The sequence below is a fragment of the Boleophthalmus pectinirostris genome, unplaced genomic scaffold (assembly GCF_026225935.1).
Source record: "Boleophthalmus pectinirostris isolate CB_2022bp ecotype Guang Dong unplaced genomic scaffold, ASM2622593v1 HiC_scaffold_5, whole genome shotgun sequence".
Classification (NCBI taxonomy): Eukaryota; Metazoa; Chordata; class Actinopteri; order Gobiiformes; family Gobiidae; genus Boleophthalmus; species Boleophthalmus pectinirostris.
Genome location: NW_026571404.1, coordinates 27,166,271 through 27,189,519, shown reverse-complemented (window position 1 = coordinate 27,189,519; position 23,249 = coordinate 27,166,271). Strand labels below are relative to the sequence as shown.

General features: G+C 40.5%; 1 protein-coding gene across 2 annotated transcripts; it reads left to right on the top strand.

Moving 5' to 3' along the window:
• Positions 1-1,412: 1,412 nt before the first annotated feature.
• fam53b (family with sequence similarity 53 member B) lies at positions 1,413-23,028 on the top strand. 2 transcript variants are annotated; one of them, XM_020921340.2, is made up of 5 exons: positions 1,415-1,586; positions 12,142-12,393; positions 13,765-13,819; positions 14,378-15,228; positions 21,428-23,028. In XM_020921340.2, the coding sequence occupies exons 2-5, from the start codon at positions 12,313-12,315 to the stop codon at positions 21,743-21,745; spliced, it is 1,305 nt and encodes a 434-aa protein (XP_020776999.1). In that variant the 5' UTR covers positions 1,415-1,586; positions 12,142-12,312; the 3' UTR covers positions 21,746-23,028. The 2 variants fall into 2 exon arrangements, with proteins under 2 accessions (XP_055018530.1, XP_020776999.1); XM_055162555.1 differs by lacking the exon at positions 13,765-13,819 and having other exon boundaries at positions 1,413-1,586.
• Positions 23,029-23,249: the final 221 nt, after the last annotated feature.

Sequence of the window (23,249 nt, the reverse complement as noted above, 5' to 3'; positions counted from 1 at the left end):
CTGTGGCAGAGAGGTTGTCTGCCACTTCCTTTCTATAGGGCATCATTAATAACTGCCACACAGGGCTGTAATGAGGAGCTGGGATTGGGACCCAATGAGAGATGTTGTTGCTGTGGCATGCTTTTGGGTAAACACGAACAGCTTTACAAGAATTACTGCTGCAATTTTACAAGGCTCTGGATATCCCTGGATGTGCATATTCTACTTCTGTTTACCACTCTCAGACATTTCCCATGAAGTAGACCCTCCCCACAGAGCAGCAGCTTAGTCCAGTCTCATGTTCCCTAGTGGGATCAACAGTTTGTCTCACTTTGATAGAGTCATTTGTCTGGTTTGTTAACTGTGCATAAAAGCATTGTCATTCCCAACAGGTGCTGTTAGAAATTATAGAACTAAATAAATAATAAACATTATTTCCCTAAACAAACTCAGGTTTAAAAATACAAATATTTTCTTTTGAAACAAACATAAGCAAACAGACACATGATAGAGGGCAGGGCACACTAGAGCAAATTTCTGTGAGCTTTGTTTTATGTTCTTTAATCTAAACTGAACTGAACTGTACTGCTGAGTATTTACAACTGCCTGCTGTTTGTGGCTCTAGTTTGGCATATCCCTGAAGCTGAACTTTTTTTTTTTCTCTCAATTTGTAACATTAACCTATGGTTTTGGTAGCACTTTTGCTGTGAACACTATGCTTTCATTTTATCCTCTGCAGTGTGATACAGCAAATATTTATGTTTTTTTCCCCTCATCTCCTCGGTAACACGTTTGAAGGTCTTCTAATAGGATTTTTGAGGATTGGCAGAATTTCTGATGTAGAGGTTTTCCATGGCAGCAGTGCCAATGTGGCTTAGTTTAGTTTATGTTTCCTACGTTTGACTTTTTCTCATCCTTCCTTCCCAGCCATTCATATTTTCTCAGAGCATCAGCATTAAATACTTTTAAAGTAACAATATGGGGTACTCTTATATGTATCTGATTTATGTAGCTCTAACTCACTCAAATAAAGACATGTTTTTTGCCTGTTCCATTTTCTTGTTGTGCCCTTATGTAAAAAGCACGTGGTGCAAATATGATTGTAAAAATTAAATGATTAACAAGGAAACATGAATGAAAGCTGAGCATGGTAGCAAAAGTTGTAAAAGAGTAGGCTATAGTAAATGCCTATGGGAGGAGGGCCGTGGTGGAATGTACCATAAGTGCAAGGGGTGGACGAGTTATACGCTGACATAGTTCTATGCTAAATGCCATTTAAAACCCCTCATATTATGTTTTATTTACAAAAGTCTAACCTTGTTTCTTACATTGTTGTGTAGTTTACTATGTTCTGTGGAAAAGGGTGAGTCTTATGCGTCACGCGTAATGTGTCTTCCCCCTGAATGAAGTGCCTGTGTGAACGCGGATATTGTTACAATCAATGCTGAAGCAGAAAGCAGTGGCGAGCACTCAGCTGCTCGCAGTCTGCTCAGTCCTGTGCTGGCACTGCTGAACTGGCGAAAGGGACAAGTTCTACAGCAGATGTTTTTCTCTCTTTCTTTTGTTGAAGATGATGGCCTAACTTCGACAGAACTTCTGCTGGCCAGGTAGTTTGCTCAGACACACTCTGACCCACTCACACTGGGTTTTCCGTGTCGTTTAGTTTGGACATTTGGGCTACTTTGTCTGCTGTTGTGCACTTTCCTTTTGAAAGAAATGTTATCATTATGAAGAATCTGTGAGTTATACAAGTAAAGTATAAACTACATCGAATTTGAAGGTGTATGTAATTACAGGCCTACTTATCCTTATGTCCTCTGTCACTTTTGATTAGGCCTAAGTATTGGCAACATTGTCAGAACTACTGGTCTTATTGTGAAACATATTTTAAACAATAGTCTATATCACGCTGACAGCATGTAATTATAATAACATGTTCTGTATTTTGACTTAAGTAACCTGTTGCTCTTAAAAAAAATACTGCGTAATGCTGCCCAGAAGAGGAAAAGTCCCTTCGTTACTGTGTATGGCTGTTGTCTTACAGGCGGACAGACAGTGTGGTAGATCATATTGACACTCTAGTGCTCACCACAACCTGTAGCATGAGGTCTGTACAAGCCTTGTGCCCCCTTGTGCTAAGTCTTTCTCTCCACGCTCTGGGTTTTCCATGTCAGTTTGCCACATTTGGTCGTTGTGCACCCAAATATAGGTCAAATGCAAAGGTCTGAGAATTTTTAGATTAGATGCATTCTTTAAATGTTTTGTTACTTTTAAAAACAATTTTCAACTTGGAAGTGTATCTTCTGTTAATGCCACCTGATAACTTGCAACCTCGTTGATTTTTGTGTACACCGTAAACAGAATTCTGAAGCACCCAAATTATGCTTGAAAATACCTAGAAAAGTTTCCCTTCACTGCCACTTGGATGTTGTTCAATGCTCTTAAGGGATGCCTGGCTGGCTCGGTTAACTAAACAGGAAATATCAGTAGTGGTAGCAGTCTGAGGAATCTTGTTTCGAGAAATCACTCTCACAAATTAAAGGTGTAGTTTAATTTCAGGTGTTGACATGATGGAGAGGCTGGGGTTTAATGACATTTCATCTCTAGTGTGTAATTACAGATGCCTGAGAAGAACAATCTTAAGCTTATGACAAAAATTCCTTCTAAACTACTAAAACATGAAACAAAATGTAGGTTAGCAATGTTGTTAGTCCACAGTCTAGTTTCAGACATATGTAATTTATAGTAAGTAATTAAGGTGGTTGGATGTGTAAAGGGATGTGTGTGTGCTGGTGTGTGCGCATGGCCTACACATTGGCAGCGTCTTTGTGTCCCAGGCAAAAGGCCCTATTAGAGCCTATTCTGTCAGTGGGCAGCTGTGTGCTGTGTGCTGAGCCAGGCACTTGTCCTTTCTCTGTCCGTGTGTACAACTGTGGCTCCGTCCACACACTGACGCACATGCTGCTGCCTTCCCCCTCTCTGTTTGTCCTCCTCTATATTTCAATTTGACTTGTTGCCCATTTGTTAATATGTACTTTGTATCTTTCAGTGTTGTTGCCTCTCCCTCTCTCTCTCTCTCTCTCTCTCTCTCTCTCTCTCCCTGGCCTACCTCTCTGGCCTGGGGCATTATGCAAAGCTCCCTCCAAAGGATGGTTAGCTATGCCTGTCTGCCTCCATGCTCCTCACTATTCATTTTCACTTCCCTTTTATTCTCTATGACCCTGCAGCCATAACGGAGACTCAAATGTTGCAGTTTGAAGACATTTGAGCTAGTTTGGTAAAACCTACACCTCAATGTTCTTATGCTGTTTGCTCATTAACATGATAGATTTGTAAGTCTGCCGTCCCGACGCCCACAGAGCCAAAGACCTGAAAAGAAAAGAGGCTTTCTCACATACACCAGAGAAGCACGCCCCCAACCCCCAAACGCAGGCACCAGGCCCTACTTAGAGATGAAAAGCATTCTGGGATGCAGGAAGAATGCTCCCATCAACACGGGCCGCTGTGGTCTCTCTGTGGTGGTGATAGCGAGCCGTCCCCTCAACTTTTCTACAGGCCAAACAAAGGCCAAGTTGTGGCCGGTGTTGTAATGATTGACTCTCTGTTCCCTCAGGCCCCGGGTTTATCGCCATCTGTCACGGGGGAATGTTTGAGATGCATACATGGCTCAGTCAGTGTACATGCTTTCTAATGGTTCTTACATGAGGAGGGCTTGTAGGCCACTGCTTACTCATATGTGGAGTACTGTGTTTCATATGACTGTAAAATTATAATGTTTTTTTTCCACAACATAGACTACATTGCAGGAAACTAAACATATAACATACATGTATGTTATTTGTTATTCTTATGTTATATACATATAACATACATGTAACATAAGAATGTGGTCTCCCATTTTTCTTTTTTCACATTACATAGTGAACACAAATGTTAAAATGTTATTGGAATAATAGGCAATAAAACATTATTAACACATATTCTTGTCATATCATGTAGCGATGGAAACAAATTATAGAAATGTACAGATTGTTGTTTTTTTTTTTACTGAAAGCAGGAAGTGAGAATCTGAGTTGTACAGACAGTGCTAGTTCAGTGTATTTTTAGGTTCTTGGTAAACTCCCAATTAGAAATACATTCAGAAAAATCTGTGTTTATTTGCATATAATTTATAGGCTTAACACCAGATGCCCTGAGACAACACATTAATTATCTGGATCTGAGACTGGCAAATGTATTGAAGAAGAAGTATTTCTTATATTTCATTAATAAAAAGCACAAATGCAGTTGCTTTTAACAGCCAACCAAATCAGAAATAAAAATGGCAACTCCAGTTCAGTTATGCTAATATGGTGATTATTTATTGTCTCAATTAAAATACCATAAATCTCAGGACTTGAAAAAGCTGCCATGATGTCAGCATTACATTATTACTCAATTTAAATTTAGTGCCAGACTATGGCTGTTTTTCCCCCAACATTTACCTTTCATAATCCAGTAGCAATGAATCTGCCCTACTTTAAATCAATGATAATAGCTAATTATTTGTATCTATTTCAAATATTATTCTTAGCACTATGACCCTCTTCAATATGAACTTGACATAAAGTATTACATCTGTCTTAAATGACTATACATGCCTAGGCTTGAGCCCTTCAGACAGAGCCAGTGAGTCTTGATGATCCTGCTTGCACAAAGGCGGCCAATTATCATTGCAGCATGTGTCACAGCTCCTGCTGTTTACTTCTGCAGTAAATAATGATGTCTCGCAAATCATTGAGATTATGTGTTACATGCACCTGTGAGCTGAGGTCAAAATGAATGTAGTATTTAGTGTGCTACTAGTCCCTCAGCCATTTATATTACGAACAGTATATGTCCTGTTCATTTCACCAATTCACCATCTCTCAATTCACTTAAATGTGCGCTAACTTTTATAGTACTACTACCACTAATTATCCCTTGGATATGTTATTGCTTTAGAATGTTTTACAATATGGCTTTAAACTAATACATTTCTATGGAGATGAGCAGTCAACACACTATCAGGTCAAGTTCAGGTCTAGGCAGAGGTGACCCGATGCACAATAAGAATGTTTTTCAAGGTATTGCTATAGAAATAAAATAGGCTACCTTATCATTGAATAAACGCAAGATTAATGAGCTTATTGCCATATTGTAGAACATTTACACAAATCTGTTACATCTCCATGGAGACAAGCAGATGGCAGACCCACCACTAGAAAAGTTACATAGTGCACCTTTTAAATAATACACTACAAATTTCAGTTCAAGACAGCCACACTTGTTGGTACATTTTTCAGCATTGGCTTGAGTGGGTTTAAGTGTAAATGAATGAAATAATTTATAATTTTATAGTTTCAATTAGTCATAGAAAAGTCATTTTGACTGGTCAGGACGATATTTGTATGGTGAAGGTATTTCCATGCCTAGATTAAGTCACTATGAATGGATCTTTGTGGTTAAGCTATGCTAACACATGCAAGAATGCAGCAGTCACACATTTACTTAAATTTGACTTCATTTACAAAAGCACACAATAAATGAAAATACAAATGGAATTTAGAAAGGAATGCAGTTTGACCAGACAGATTATTATATTTAATATGTGTGCATTGAGAGATTAGACAAATGTTTTGCAATTAATTTTTTCTTTTCCATGTAGCTGATTCATTTGCAAATGCAGCTGTATTTTGACATTACTACTAACTTAGTGATTCATCAGGACTTTTTGTGCTGGCTAATCTCAAAGCCCTGAGCGTAGCCTCCATATGTTGAATCTGAGCCCTCAGTGAATGAATGGAGCAGTGGTATGCAGCCGTTGCTTTTCTCTCTGCTACTCTCCCATATGCTTTTAACTCCCTTTCTCTGGCGATTCCCTTTTCAGAATTATGATATTACATAACTGCGTCAGAGGGCACTGTCACTTTATCGCTTGCTGATTGGTAGTGGCAATCTGTATAACATCACTTACTTACACAACAAAAGGAGTGGTCCCTTTGCGCAGCATTTTAAGCAGTTGAAGAGAGGTGGAGTGGGGGTTTTGGCTAGCGCTGAAGGCTCTCGAGTAATGTATCCCTCATGGATTAGGGGTAGTGTGCATAGCAGACAGGCACTCGTGGATAATGGAAGAAACCACAAGCGGAAAGACATAGATTGGTGGTGGTGGGGGTGCAGTGTAATTAGTGGGGTACCTGATGTATGGAAACTCTGGCATGCGAGGGTCACCCCAGGGGGAAACTTGGGGCCCATACTTTTCTATTCAACTCAACCTGCAACACCTGATCCTGCTCCTGTCAGTCTTGTGAGGGTTTTTGTTTAAGGGCCCATATTATGCTATTTTCTGATCTGTGTTATAATGTTTTCTCATAACAAACATACCCGGAGTTGTGTTTTGTTTCATTCACACATGTTTCACACAAATTCACACAAATATTAAGGCTAGGTTATTTTTTCAGACAGAAAACACTCACTTCCACATTGTGATGTCATGTGCTAATACAGGAAGTGCTACACTTCACTAGACCTTCACTAGAATCATCTGGATAATTTCAACCCTTGAACTTGACAATCTATACTGAACTAAATGTGAACTGTTAACTTCCAGTACTGCAACTACATGACATCACAAGGTGAGAGCATTTTGAATTTTTGAGATGTAGACTAATAATAAACATGCATGAATGAAACTTTGCGCAAGTTTTTAATGAGGTAACAACATTAGAACGCAATTTAAAGCTCTCAAGAGTCAATTTAGCATAATATAGGACCTTTAACCAAAAGCCATTCTGAGGAAAACAGTAGTGAGCTGGTCTATACCACAGTGCAGGTTAGTGTTTTGGTTCAGTTGTGCAGTTTATATGACAGCACACTCCGGGAGATTAAGCAAAAGTGAGTGGCCCAGATAATCCGTCACAAGCTAAATGACTTCTGCTTTTCTCACATCACCGCTGTTATCGTGTGTTTGTGTTAGGTTGCTATGGAGACTCATTCAATTCACTGGAACACTGTACTTGGCCTCTCTTTTATGAAGCATATCATAGAATAGCATGGCTGTGAAAGTCTTGACTCGCAAACCATTTTACTATATACTACACAGAACTAATTCAGATGCTACAGTTGAGCCCAAATTGCACGTATAAATTTATACTTTTCTCACTTGTCCTACTTTCTCTGTTGTATTGTATAATAACTATTAGAAGCAGTCAAAACTCCAGTGCGAGCTTGTGATTCACTAATGCTTCTGCATAGCATATAATAATTTTGTCAAGATAATGTCTTCATTTCTTTAGATGATTCCCATTGCATTTTGTCACCACTTATTTTTTACATACATTACATTACAATTAACTGTGTGGGCTATCTTCATTATTGCTTATCTCAAAGGAAACATGCTTCACACAAGTGCATAGACATAGCTGCTTTGAGATATGATGAGACCCTATGCACTCTTCGCACAGTAAAAATGAGAATATCACTTTGGCTTTGTGTTTGGTAATTAAGTTCCACACCCAGTTCTTTCACATGCAGCATGTGACCACAGGGGAAGCAAGACCCAAAGAGTGTAGACGGTTTCTCTCATGTTCTGCAGCACCTTTTTCTGCTAGCTAAGCACTGACAGTGAATGTCAAGTGGCCTTTTACATTGACCTCTAAAAGTATTGTGACTGCACGTTTTGTAATGGGCACTTGTTATAGGTGACCCACTACCATTAACCTTCTCGTGCTATTCCAACTGAGTAATGTCTGAATTAGAGCAATGCTTTTGCCACTCAAGTTCATGATCACTGTTAGGAATGTGCATAAAGTTTGACCAAGTGAGCACTTTACTGCAGATGCACTTCTGAAGATGTAGTGCTGCAAAGGCCTGTTGTGTTTGGCCGCCGCTTCCCAAGAGTGGCTACTAGGGTGATGGCCACAGGACTCAATGGTATGTCTTGACCTCCCTAGGACCATTTTTACGACCCCGACCTCATTATAGGGAGGGCTGGCTGTGTGTTGACACAGAATTAACCATCCACACCATAGGATTTCTTGAGACAAAGCCCGGGTCACAAAGACATTCATTTTTTAACCACTGTATTTGGGGACAATTGTCCAGTTCCATGACAAGGAAGCCAGGGACTGCACAGATCTGCATTGGCAATACCTGCATGGGTCACACCTTTGTCATTTTTTGTGAATTAAGGATTCGTGTATTGGATTAGTTAGATACTGTTTTCTTCAATTACAGCCACTGATCAAAGTCTTGACACCAGACGTGCTCCACACAAGTATGCAGAAAGCAGAGCCAATTGGTGATGGACACCAAACACCCCGTCATCAAGCTTCAGGGGGCCCCAAATAGCCTTCTATTCATCGGCCTGTACAAATCAGAGCCTGGGCACAGAGCCATATTATCTTAGCTGCCCTTTAGAGCACCCCACTAAGTCAGTGGCCATTGTTGGCCAAGAGTTGGTGTTTGTGTACACAAAGCTGATGAAATTCACGGTTTGAATTGGATACAGCTAAACATAATGCCTAATAAAATTTGTTCTTGACTTCAGTCAAAGTATGTGGTTTAATTAAATGATTATCAAGGACTACTGACCAATAACAATGAGTACAGGGCAGGCAATACGCTGTTTCATGGTCCACACAAAATGGCAAAGGTCGATGCAGTATCTTATTTCTAGTAATGACTTTATTTGCTGAGTAAAATCTGGAATGTAAATTGGGTTATGCAACATTTGGTATGTACAATGTCTTTTGTATGGCAGAAGTAATTACTAGTATAAGTATACTCTTTCTACAATACATAACAAACCCAGCTCACGCTATAACTCAAGCCATTGTCATTACCTGCAGTTTCTTGAATGGCCATTATAATTAATTACTTTAATTAAAAATTTAATTTAATTTATAACTGTACATAACTTTTCAGTACTCCCTTTTTAGACTATTTGGCATTTATTTCTTCTTTTGGTTGCATGACTATTATTAGACATTGCACCTGCAGACTGAAGACCTACAACCTCTTTTTTTTAATCTCTGATGCTTCCCTTTGGCACTTAGTATTAAAAGTATTATCAAATAATTCCAATTTACCTCCCAGAAGTGGACTTTTCAAGAAATTGCCCTTTCCCTTATCAGTTAGCCCAGTCAGCCATTCTAAAAATACATAGCATTACTTGACACACAATCGAGAATGTCTGTAATTGAATAAAATACACTCATATGTGCTGACACAAATAACATTAGGTGATTCCCAGACGGTTAGGCAAGAACTCATGTTTTGCTGAACAAGATATTTATGGTAGCATGATCTAATTCTTCAAGTGTGAAACCTGTTAAACAAAAGGCAAATGTGTCCCTGGCTGTCATGCAGATTGACTTGTCTGTGGAGTTGCTATCTTCCATCTTGTGCAAACAGTGAAACCTAGCCAACAGAGTACTCATTTTGAGCAGTTAAAATCTGATCAGTAGAACACTCAACACAAGTGCACTCCAGTTCTCTCCCTCTTTTTTCTTTTTTCTTTCTGCCCATTAAGCTCTGGTTACCCCCATCGCGTCGAGCCGCTTCATTAAGTAAGCATGGCTGCGGGGTTGAATTCGCACTCACTCTGCCCTCTCCCATGACCTCGTGCTTGCCAGGCACCACACACAAGAACAGGTTAGCATGCGTGCACTTTAAACGCATGTACGCAGCTTCGTTCACACTTGCTAGTTTGTGTTCTGGCCCTTAATAGAACATGTCACACTTCCTAATTGCGTCTGTTAGGAGTATGCGGTGGCTTTACATGTACCCACTGTGTGCCCCTCAATCCCCCCTTTACTCTCCTGCATGGATACACTCGTCTATTGCTTTGTCTATTGGTCAGTGTCAAAACTAATCAACAAAGCGATGTGAATATAGCATCAGGATTCAAGTCCCCACCAACCAGTGGTGGTACTAGCAGAGGCCCGGTCGTGCTCCACTGACTTCCCTGGGATAAATGGAGATAATGGGAGTCATATGCTAGCGTTTGGTTTGGGGGCAGGCCTATACAAAACATTTATAGTTGTCATGGGGTTAAAAAGCAGAAGGGATTGAAAATAATGTTGAACTAAAAGTGCATTTAAGAGAAGTATTGTGTTTCTTTATCCATTTTTGTATAACTGTTCCTCCTTTCGTCATGTGCTATGAGACCACAAATGTACTCAATAGCTCTGCGTACTCTCCAAGGGACATTATATAAGTGTAACCGCCCCAACTTAACATCAAGCCACATGTTACATGGGTAGGATAACGTAGTGCGCCTGGAAGATGCATTAGCCTCACGTGTTGCTCCACTGCAGAAAGCTGTCATTAGCCTGCAGTAGATTGAAGGATATGGACCACAAAGGGGCTCTCTAATTGGTCGCTGTGTTTGGTGGTTCACTAATGAAGGATTAAAGTTCAGGCTCAAGGTTACAGGGTTACTTCTGTGTTTGGCATAGGTTTGGGATAAATAAAGTTACCAAACATAAGGGAGGCCTATGTAATGAGAAACAGCCTGTACTCTGCTATATGGAGATGTTATTGCATTGCCTGGAATGTTCCACCATACAGCATTAAACTTATCTCCATGGAGACAAGCAGGTGACGCCCACCATGCCAGGTTACAGTTTAAATCTGTGATGGGGCAACAACACTCACAAGACAGTGTTTTTGAGCAATAAAAACAAAAAAAATTTTTCCAGAAAAAGCCTTGGAGACAAGCAGGTGGTGGACTCTCCACCAAAAAGTTACATGGAACACCTTTTAAATTGGCACAGTTTTAGATGGAAAACCCAGAGTCTTTCTGTTTCGACTAAAAAGCATGGACTTCCCTATGGTCAACATTATCCATTGTAAGCTTCTTATTTGCCTATAGTGTAAATAGTAACATTTTTATATTCCTATCTCATAACCTTGTTCTAATTGACTTTGTTGCTATGTAGTATGCCTGCATGTGTTATTACTTCAACAGCAAGTTTGCGGTTGGCTATACTGTGCAGCCATACTGAACCTGGCTGTTATTTATTTACACTGCACAGTTATCATGGGGCAGAATCTGCTACACTAAAAGACATGTCTGGACATGTTTGCCCCATATGGCCCATCTGCCTCAAATTTAATCCTACCCTCAGAGTGTTTAAATCGTTTTTGTTTACTGCTACTGTCGAGGCTTCACCCTTTCTTTTCAGCCACAAGCAGTGAATGACGCAGCTGCCTCTCCCTATAGGCCTACGCTCCGTTTCTATTCATGTTTTGCTAGCCACATCTGCACTCATATGATGTGATGGATGTCTTTTCCAGGACGAACTAAACACTGCTCTGCCTTCCACCATGGTTCCCATAAGTTCTGTGGCTTCTGCTGACTGTAATGGATAAACACATTAGCTTGCACTTTTAGCATTAGTGTGTGGAAGGGTTTTAGCCAAGATGGTATATACAACTTGTAAAGAGGCAAAGTGCCAAACATTTGATTTATTACCATATTTTTTAGACTCTGGCCCCATATATCTAAGTGAGAAGGTTGACTTTTTGGAGTATAATGTTAAAGGTCCTATATGACACAAAAATGCTTCCTGTGAGCGTTAAGTCATGTTAGAATGATGTTACCTTTTGAAATATACCTGGAGTTGTGTTCTGTATCATTCACACATGTTTGAGTAATCCTTTATTATTAGTCTGTCTACATTTCCAAAGATCAAAATGCTCTGTTCCACCTTGCTGTGATGAAGCGGTAGTTTCAAGTTAATAGCTACCTTTAGTTCAGTAGAAATTGGCAATTCCAGGGCTGAAATTATCCAAATGATTCTAGAGAAGCTGTGTAGAGTTTAAAAACACAGTGGAGCACTTCCTGTATGACCACGGGACATCATACGGTGTAGCAGAGTGTTTTCTGTTTGAGAGAAGAACTCAACCTAACCTAAATATGCAGGGTTAGTGTGTTAAATGTGTATGAATGTTTTTGATGAATTTTGATGATTATAACATAGAACATGCAACTTAAACTCTAGAACGTTCAATGCTGATTTTGTATTTTTAGTTCTAAATATAGGCCCATATTTTTTGTTTTTCTTTTTAGCATGTCTTTTTAAAACTACCCAAATGTGCTTACTCATGTCACTGATAATATATGTGTGTGTTTTTCAGTCACGCATTGGCTGAATTGTGACTCTCCGTCAGCATTTGAGGCCAGCTCTGCAGATGGGAGGCCACCAACCTGTCATCTGCTCTGCTCAAATGCACCATTTCCTCTCAACTCCTCTTGTCTAAGATGGCCGTCCATGGGCTTCTCCTGCACCTGACCCGCCTGGAGCAGACATGGTGATCATCTTCTCGAAAACACTGGAAAAGAAGAAGGGTGTCAGTGATGTAAGGTCCAAGAACAAGGAGAGACTGCTGGTGAGAACAAATATGTGAACTTTACTTGCTATGCTAGGCTATAATCTATTTTTTTAAACCTGCCAGAGACACATTGTTCAGTTTTGTGTGATTAGATAGGCCCACCAACAAAGCATTTAATGCTCAAATCATAAAAAAAACTGAGTAAAGTACAACTTCTCAAAAAAGTTAGGTTTGCTTACCTGTTAAAATTGCTAAAACAGAATCCAGATGAACAGCTTAACCTTCCATCTATCCTATTGGTTTTACGAAGTTATCATAGTCATATGAAGTCCATCATTTACTAACTATCTTGAATAACTTTATTTAAAAGTTAAACACAAAGCTGCCTTTTTATGACAAATTGATAGAGTTTATTGTGTTAGCATAACCCAGTTTCCAAGTTCAAAGTCTGGTAACTGAGGAAACATTTGTTGTTGTGGTAATGACCTAAGGTGAGTCAGTGCATTGAATGTCAGTATTTTTGTTCTTAAGCAGACAGTCACCACCCAGCTGTAAGACGTAAGCTGAGAGGAGCTACTGTCAGGTTAGAAGGCAGGAGACATGTGAGAAAACCAAACCTTTGTTCACTAAAGATAGCTGGAGATATCAAGTTATGTTCTTTTATAGTGCATCAATGAATTATTGTGTTGACATTCATATCATATCTTTATTTTGCTGACTAAAATATTTTCAACAATAAACAATCCCAGTCTCCCAATCCAGACCATAAAACACATGTCTGTACATGTCCCATGAAGCAATACAATACAGTTAATCATAGTTAAAACATATTTTCTGGTTGACTAAAACTATATGGACATTTTCTTCTGCTAATACTAGTCTAAAATAAAAAGAAATATGTGACAAAATATTGACTAAAGGTAAAAATTATGTACTAAAAGAAAGGAAAAATTCTTCCAAGACTGTTGTAAACGTGTAGATTTTGAGGGTTTAATAATAAACAATTTATATACAATAAACAATGTATTTATAATAGCATATTTCTGTATTTATATAAAGCACCTCCTACCACCTTATTTTCTATATCTATATCTATTTCTATATCTGTCATTACAGTAAGTAAAAGTTACTATTCTCACAGCTATTTGCATTGGAGAAATCATTTGGAAGCAAAAACAGGAAGTGTGGAGCCACAAAAACAAACGCAATGTCCGCTCCCCGGCAGTCTGGGTCCTGCCCCACATCATACAACTCACAGACCACAATCGGTTAAATGATCTGTTAATCTCTCCATCTTTAGATGTTACATGAAAAGGAAATAATAAATAATACATAATAAATAATAAATATATAAAAAATATTATATCTGACAGGATTGTACAGTATATTTGGTACTGTTTGACTGAGCCTCCTTTTACTCACTTACAGCGTGAGCTCCACACCATGAGCAGAGGGACCACCCTCTTCTCCTGTGGAACTGTGGGTAGGTTCTCTCTTCTTGGTCTCTTTTTACTTGTGTTGGGTGAATCCATGGTTCTGTCTGTGGTCCATGTTAAATGAATGGCATATTTCCTGCTATAATGGGCCTCGTCAGGTTTCACTGTTTATCTGCTTGTCCACTTTCTCTTTGGGTGTGTGTCTCTCATCCCCCTCTTATGATCAGAGTGCACCTGCCTTCACACAACGTTGCACAGCGCTCTCACGGGAGGCAAACTGTAATTGAATATGCTGTTGCCTATGTCAACAATTTCCCTTTGGCTCAGTTAGTGTTGCAGTAATTACCCCCTGTGTTAAAAGACATGGTTGTGCAAATACAAGTCTATGCTTCAGTTCATTTCTGTGAGGGACTTACAGCAACATTACTGTGTCACCACTGCATAGTGTGAATACTGTGACCATAGTTTCCATTTACTAACTCAGCAGTGTTGTTGACTACAACAAGAACAGAATTTAAATATAGTGTTGTCTTTATGTTGCATTTCTTAATAGACACTGTTACAGTGACTATTAGAATCTGAATATGAACTATATTTTGTTGCAGAAGCGGACAGGTGGCTGGACATGGGTCGGGGGTGCGCCCTCCAGCAGGCAGCTCCCTGCCAGTCGGGGTCCAGTTTGGAAAGCCTATGGGACATACTGCCTGCACAGAGCAGCCACCCCTGGGCCAAAGAGCCAGGCTCCTCCACTGCCATCACCAGTCTGATCAGAGACCTCAGCCTTGGGGACAGCATCAAGACCGGCCCCCTGTGTCTGAGCACCACTACCGCTCCCAGCCAGGCTCCTGCTGCTCCACCCAGCAAACGCCAATGTCGCTCCCTGTCTTTCTCTGATGAGTTTGGGAGTTTCCGGTCGTGTTGGAGGCCACAGGGCTCCAGAGTATGGACGACAGTGGAGAAGAGGAGGTGTCACAGCGGGGGCAGTGTCCGTGGGAGCAGTGCTCACTCAGGGAGTACTCTGCCTGCCATGCAGCGCAGCTCCAGCTTCAGCTTGCCCTCACGCTGCAGTCTGCCCTTAGACGGACCACTGGACCTGCCTCTCTTCACCCAGCGCCTGCCTCTCCATCACCAGTTCACTGCCTCCCCCGTGTCTCCCACATCTCCCCCATCGCACCATCAGCACTCCCGGCACCAGCACTTCCTCCGGCCCCTGTCCCTGTCTCATGAGCAGATTAGCCTGCCTGAGCTGCAGAGAGAGGAGGCATCTGAGGCCAGCTCTCCAGACTCCACTCCAGAGCTGGGGAGGCGGGCTGCGCAGAGGTCCCCAGGGAAGGGCTGCCTGTCCCGCAGCAGGTCCCAGCCCTGTGTCATTGATCAGAAGATCGGCATGAAGCGCAGGAGGCCAGAGGACGCCCAGGAGCAGAGGCCCTCTCTGGACCTGGCCAAGATGACTCAGGTTAGTCATGTGCATAGGCACAGTGAGCCAGCTGTTCAAATGTATAAATCTTAACTAAGTATCACATTTGTTGCTGATTAAACATAAATCGACTTCATGGCATTTGAAATCTTCCTCTTTTGAACCAAATGTCTTCTCTCTGGACAAACAAACAGTGCTCTGTTCACCTTCACAACACTGAGGCCATCTCTGCTTCTGATCAGGATTAAATGAAGGCAAATTAGGTTTCCTGGGCCGTCAGAGGGGAGATGTGGGACTAAGTGATCTCAGGCCTCCAGCTCAGGGAGTGGTGCTCACTAAAGAAGCATTCCTCATGTTCGGTCACGCTGCCTGGCTCTTCGCTTGAGCAAGCCTAGCTCCGGTTATCATTTCATTTGCCCTGTTGTGTAAACTGGACGTCCAAAAGTTCAAGCCCATGTCTGTTCCTAACACTACACAGTTGTATTTACAGCATTAGCATTTGTTTCATTTCTTCCAGACTAGGTTTGCTTTTGTGTGAGGATAAGGGGAGCCATGGTAGTACATTATTAATGACCCAACCCAAAATAGTTTTCTAGTATTATTTTTAGGAATCTCTTTCTGATGTTTTGGAGTGGATAGGATTTATAGCAGATCCACCTCCACTCCCAAGAGAACTGCTGCATCATTAAAAAAAACTGCTCAGGAAATATAATTCTGTTTTTAGACTATTCTCATCAGTCCCCAGTGCACATCTGATTTATCTCCAAAAGCAAATGCTAAATTCTTCCTCTGTGATACCTCCTGTCACGGAAAAAGCCGCCATTTTCCAGTTCTCTTTTAGAAAGCCCCTTCCATTTATCCCCTCCCTTCCCTTTTCCAGAAGGATTGTGTTCCCAGTCAGTCACCCCGAGGACCTGGCCAGAGTTGGATCAACAAGGCTTTGGTAATGGAGCCTAGCGAGCATGTTTCCTCTATTCATGCCAGCTGCTAAGAGAGGAAAAATCACGCCCGCTCGTCATACATACTACATAAAAGCGCACATGGAACTGTACTTTTGCCTCTAGGAAGGTGCTGCTTTTCAAGGACATTGTAGTATTTAGTCTAGCTAGCTTGTCATCTCTACAGACACTTGAGTTTTATTTTTGACTGCACAATCGCGTGAGTTAAAAGTCTCACCACCTGTGTTTACTTTCACATGCTTTTGTACCTGCAGGAGGTGATGACATGATGCTATGTTAGGGCTGCCCTCATATCACTTTAACATTCACTAGCACTGGGTCAAATGTTTCCCAAACAGTAGGTAGGTAGGTAGAGAGCCATTGAGTCAACACGACAAACACATTTTTTAATTGAGAAATTCTGAGTAAATGCACTTCTAGAAAAAGCTATACTACAAAAAGGCATAAGCAGACAATGTAAACATGCCTAAGAAGCTGTTTCACTTTTTCTATAATTAAAAATGCATGGGTTACAGTTACAGTTAATTCTATCGTGGGTAAGTTTCCAGGGCAAGATTTAAAGGATTTTCAATGACATAAGATCCAAAGAGTCACATAGATTGATGTAACCAATACCAAAACACACCATGAATTAGTTTTGTGGTTCCAGTTGAGACCCACTTAAAGTATACTTTGACCCACAAGATACACCCAGTTTTAATCTACACATTTCAGAAGTAATTTATATTCCTCTTAAATGATATAAACAAAAGTTACATGCCCAGATAAGCTACTAAAACCTGCTATGCTAACCTTGAATGCCCCACCTTTGTTAAGTGCAACATTTATTAGCAGATTTCTATCTACTCAGAGGAAGTGAGGATTTCTTGCGTCTCAGTTAAAAGCCAAGGGAGTGCCTGTACCTGACAAACATATAATGGTAGAGGATGCAATGATGAATTTTTTTTTTTTTTTAAATAGGGTTCGCACATGCAGTGTTGTTTTGTGTTAGGGAAAGAATTACTTTTTTCATGATCATCAGCATCTAAAATGCAGCTTGCTTCCTTTTAAATAACAAATGTGCCCAGTTCAGTTCTACAGAAATGTAACTTTGATTTGACTATCAATAAATGGGTTTACTCCACACCTGCTCAGCTGTCACCCTACTTCACCTAAATGAAATGTGTGTTAATGAGTAATAGAGGCTAAAGTACAGCTGAAGTGCAGGTACAGTATTTGCCACAGTGTGTTGTAGAGAGTCTCACCGGTTTAGGGTGAGAGCTCATGACGGTTCACACGTATCACGCCTTCAGTGAGGCCTGCTCTAACTCTGTCTCCAGATTCTCCTGCACGTCAATGGAGCGGCTGTGAATTCTGCACATGCATATCGTGCTAATCAGCGAGACCCAGGCTTCCAAGGGGATTTACAGAGACCAACCCCAGAATGCCTCAGATAGTCCTCCAGTTAGACGTGTGTCAGGACAGTGGCTCATCTCTATCCCCAACTGCCCTCCTCTCTCCCTCCCTCTCGCCTTCCATCCAGTTGTTGTTTTGTTTTCCTGTTTTGATTTGTGCAGTAGATAAACAAGGTCACTTGAATAATAACTGTTCACACACATCTTACTCTTTGGATTACTTGGTTGTTAATTACACAGCAATGGCTCAGTCAGTGTATAGTGTACACAACAGTGATGTAATAAATGTATCTTTTATTCTTTCTTTATTTGAAACATAGTGGTGCTGTTGAATATTCCAGAAACTATATTTTAAAAAGCATTGCAAATAAACAACAGAAATGTGCAGCTTAGAACATTTACTTGGTAAGGTGACTGTCTCTGGTTGGCTAGTGACCATCTATGCCAACTTGACATCCATTTTAAGTAGCGTAGCAGAGGTGGTAAACTGTTGCAGTGTATATGTGCATGTGTGAGAGCATTAACAAGTATGTAGTGAAGAAAGAGGCTATTATTTGTATACAAACACACTACTACTCTTTGAAGACCTCCTCTTTGCCTCTCCCCTCCTCTCTCCATCTCACTTCATTCCTGGCATGGCAGTCATGGTGATCATAGCTGAGCGGCGAGCCCCAAAGGCTTGTGGGAACACCTATGTGGGTGTCCTGAGGTACAGCGACTGTGCAGGGACATGCTACAACATGTCCAAAGGTGTGCGCCATGTGCGTCACTCATCGCTCGCGTGCGCTCACACATTTTACCTGCGAAATTCACCCAGACTCTTGTTTATCGGCATCACCTTCCCCCAGGGCTTTGGCTGCATTTGAGCTGCACCATGGTCGGTGCTGCACTAAGCACTGAATATACCAGAATAGTTTGAGCTGTCCAAAGTTTGCACAGAGCATACCCTGAGGTGCCTTTGGACATGAATACTGTTGTACACATTACTATTACTTTGAATATGTGGCTTACGCCCTGCGTTTGTACTTAGCAGTGTGTTGCTATAATTACACAAAGCTTATTTTCCTGTTGCTCGACAAATGAACTTGCTATGGACATTTTATGTGCAAATATTTGTGATCCACTATAACATACTATAGAAAACTATTGATTACACTGTGTACTGTACATATACAATTGTGTATGTGCACGCACATTTAGTTTATAGGACAGATGGAAAAGTATTTGTGTGGTGCTGACCAGAACATCATCAGATCATGTTGAGTGTGTTTGTTGTCTCAATATACATTATCACATACTTCACTCTGAGCGATGGAAAGATGCTTGTCATCAGGGACTTCTTCTATATGCTCTCAAGAGTAAAGCTCCAGTGCAGGGTACACCCTGTCCCCTCAGCCCAAGCCCTGCACTAGTTTATTTTAGAAAGCACACTGCCTCCCTCCTCCTCCCCTCTCCTCCCCCCCTCTCCTCCCCCCTGCTTGCTATCCGTCTGTCGTGATAATTAGTAGTAGGAGTAATACATAGGGTTAAACATAGGGACTAGGATAAGTGCTCTGAAATCCCCTTTTCCACTCCAGTTGGGTAACTCCTGCAAATCACCTCCAGCCCTGGTGCCCATAGAAGAATGATTGAGCCGCTTATATGTAAAGTTAATGCATCCAAGTGAGACTGCCAAAACTCTGGACTTTTCCCCCTTTTCGCTTGCCGTTATAGTGGAAAAAAGATTGAGTCAGTCACTGGGAGCACTCACAAACCGGGATACACCCAGTTCATTGTAACAGGAAAAGCTATGTCCGAACACATGCTAAGGAACATTAGCGTTGTCCGTCATGTAAGCCCTGGCTTGTATAGAGCAGACCTCATCTCTATTCACCTCCATGCTCCCAACATCTGCTGTCGGGCCACTCCAGAGATCATTAACCCCTTCCCTGCACGGTGCACTTCTGTCTGTGGACAGAAATGTAGCATGAAAAGAACATAAAAGACAAGCTCCTCAGAAATACAAAGGTCAAGTGTGGAGAGCCTGGCACATGCTCCAAGAGGCATTCACACATTTAGTCCAATTGTCAGTGTTGCATTACCTAACATCTCACCGGTAGTAGTAAAAGTTGAATGCAAACACGGATGCTTGTAGGGTATCTGGTGATAAATAACCAGAAAAGAGGAACTTGATAGCTTTTGCGGTTTTGTGGGGGCATGTTTTTTGGTTGCAACATGGCGGAGTCATAAACAGTGGGCCTGCGTGTTTACATGTGTGGAACGCTAAGCTGCCTTTCTGCTGCCCAAGTGAAACTCAATCTCAAACTGACATTTTGGAAAGCCAAGAGTTCACGTTTGCCATGACAAATCTGTCAACATTTACAGCCTCATTAGTTATGTTTATGATAAAATGGGTTCATATATATCCATATCCAATAGTAATGTGCAACCAGGATTTTATTATTATTGTTGTTATTGTTATTATTTTCTGTTTTCCAACTATTCTAACTCTTTCAAAGTCTTTGGTAACTGCTCCACTCATATTACTACCCTTGCCATTGCCAACTAACCAAATTACCCACAATATGCTCTTCCACCTGATGTTAGTTAAAACCACTTAGATTTAAATCTGTGTTTTGGCCCTGGTCAGTTGAGATGTTATAGCCATCAGCTGTTTTCATGAAACCGGAAAATACTACAGTTACAATACTTAAGTTGCTGTTATTGCTACTTGATGTGCATAGTCTTGTTATCCAGTAGAATCTCCACAAATGTCAACATTCCCATCATTCTCCCAGTTGTTTGCTCCTGAGTTACATTTACTGCAAGAGATTTATTGAGATTTCCTGTGTTCAGTTTGGACTCACATTGTTTGTGAAGGGAACTTGCTAGTGTCTGCCCAGCACGCTATTCTCTGCTGTAGTACAAGTTCCTGCTCATTGTTTGGTTCAACATTATCTTAATAAAATACAGACAGCGCTGATATGCTTATGTAGCAGTGTTTGCTCCTCTTAATTTGATTTGGCATGCTTTGCAAAATCTTACTATACACTTACTTTGCCAATTACTATACTGCACTATCTGCTAACCCAGGATTCTTTGTCCAGTTGGTAGGTTTCAGATAACATCTGAACATTCTATAGGCTAATTATATTTAATCCAGACATTTACATTACATACATTTATTACCATTTTCAAATTCCTGTTTTTTGTTGTAATATAGTGAGTTCTTGGAAATGATCAGGTTCAGAATTTTTTAATTTACTTTTTGCTTTCATGACAAAATATCTAAAATGTAATCAATAGGGAAAACTGGGGCCTGCCCCCATTTGAGAATATGACATTATCACATTATAGAATCTGAAAACCATCAATATGAGTGTCCAACTGTTCTTTTTATTGGGGTCACAACTAAACAAGGTTGAGAGCCTCTGCAATGCATAACCACACTGCCAAATTCCAGGTGTTTAATTCTGACTAAAATGATATCAGCTTGATACTATGTGAATTTTATGGTGTGGGTGGATAAAACTGGCAGGTTTGTGTAGTTTATCACTAATATAACTGTTTTGTTCAGCTTTTTCACTGATCAGAACTGATAAGAATTTAGAACCTGAAAACCAGTCTACCTGTTTCAACTAGTTTCTATGGATGTCATTGCTCTGCCTGGAATATTCCACAGTATGACATTACACAAAAATACCAAAAAAAATGGGCATTCTGACAGTGAGTGAGGTTGCCTTTCCACAGATCTGACCTGTAAATTTGTCTGGAATGTTTCACACTGGTATTTAGCCTTTCTATCTTCATGGGGACCAAACCAGACCAAGTTACACAGTGCACCTTTTAAGATAAATAATCTTCACCACAATAAACATTTTATGTTTTTTTTTTTTTATCTTGCAGAATCTCCAGACCTTTCAGAGCTTGAGCTGCCCTGGCTTCTCTGCACCGGACCCTTTCCCTCTCCCGTCTTTTGACATTCGCCCCACTCCGGACTTCAAACCTGCCTGTGAGCCGAGACTGGAGCCACGACAGGAGGAGAGCGAGGACCTGTCATACGAGGAGGACAGCGACTCGGCGTGTAGCGTGGACTCGCGCTCCCACTCCCCCGATGTAGCGGACAGTAAAGCGCACGCCCTCTGGAAGGATGAGTGCGCCACCCAGAGAGACATTTTCCAGCTGGGAGGAGAGTTGGATCTCGACCAGATAGAAAGAAACTGAACATTTTATAGAAGACTGTAAAAGACTGAACAAAAAAGGTTACAGAAAGTTAAAGAATGCATTCAAGTTTGTGATGAGAGAGAAATAGTTTGCGTTCACAAGACATTATAGTTTGAAATTGAGCTGGAGGTCAGGTCAGATTTCTATGGCAGAATGTGCTGTTTAACTGTCAGATTGCAGACTTGTTAATCTGGTTTATGGTTAATAAACCTGTTTTGTTTCATGTTGATAGGCCCTGAATTATAATGTTCAACATTTTGTCTGTTAGTATAAAAAAATGAAAGTGAAATTACTTTTTCACAATGGCCATTATTCAACCCCAAAGATGTGATTGTTATCAGTAGAAAGGACTGTAAATGAGAATACTTTTGAGAGAGAGAGAGAGAGAGAGACGTTTCTGATCTGAGGGAAATTCAAGTTTTGTCTCTAACAAATTATGATAGTGGTTCAACATTTGTAGATAAGATATTTGGATAATTTTTGCAGAAACCGTGAATCTCTAATGGAGTTATACAGACCTGTGTCCTCCATCTGAAAATATGACATCAAACTTGAATACATGAACGCAACCTATAAGGAACAGCAATAAAAAATGAAAGGACAGTTGGACAAGTGATTTTGAGAAGGATTTGGTATGTTGTGGACGGATGTAGACTTTGAACATTCTTACTGTTTAAATCAAATGCAGTCAGTGATATTAGTTCTTTTTTAAATTGGGTGTTCAGCTTAACTCAGGAGTGGGAAAGTGAGGGTTAGTCTTAAGAAAACAAAAAAAACAAAAAACACCAGCCCCCAGCAGCCCCCACTGTCTCTGTGACCTGATGACCTTTCCGGAGCTGGCTAATGTTAGATTTGTAGTTGTACTGTAGTGTATGTAGGCTCTCCTCAATTGAATGATGGGTAAAAAGAGAGAAGCATCTTGTACACTTGACCCTTCTGTCCATTTTTTTTTATTTTTGTGCGCACAAGAGAATCTGACTTTGCTGAATGTAGACTTGATAAGCTTTAAAAAGGACAGTAATAACAAAATGGCAGTGCCTTCTTTTGGATGCTTGCATTACCATTTCAAGAATCTAGCCTTTGAGAAAACCACAATGTATGACCTTTTTTGTAGTTTCTTAATATGCAAAGTGTATATTGAACGAAAACACTGAATCTTCTGTTTTTTCAGTTCTAATTTCAGTGTATATTTTTCTAAGGATCCGTTTTTTATGAGCTGTTTGTGAAGGAGCAAGAATGTACAGCCTCTCTTCTAACAGAATGAAATAAATTTGCAAATTGCACAGTGTTGTGTTGTTTCTCTACATTACCAGTGTTGGGAAATAACTGAATATATGTACACAGAATACGTACTCTGATTACAAATTTGGAGTAACTGTAGTCTGGTACAATTACTCTTTCATTGGGTGTTATTCAGAATAGTTACTAAAATCAAAGGAATACATTGCAGTACTTGATCTCACAATTTCGGCTTTGGTGCATTGTGTAACATTTCTGGTGAAGG

Coding starts and splice junctions, on each gene's coding strand:
- fam53b (XM_020921340.2), top strand. CDS start 12,313: ATGGTGATCATCTTCTCGAAAACACTGGAAAAGAAGAAGGGTGTCAGT. Junction 13,820..14,377: donor CTTCTCCTGTGGAACTGTGG/GTAGGTTCTCTC, acceptor ATTTTGTTGCAG/AAGCGGACAGGTGGCTGGAC. Junction 15,229..21,427: donor ACCTGGCCAAGATGACTCAG/GTTAGTCATGTG, acceptor TTTATCTTGCAG/AATCTCCAGACCTTTCAGAG.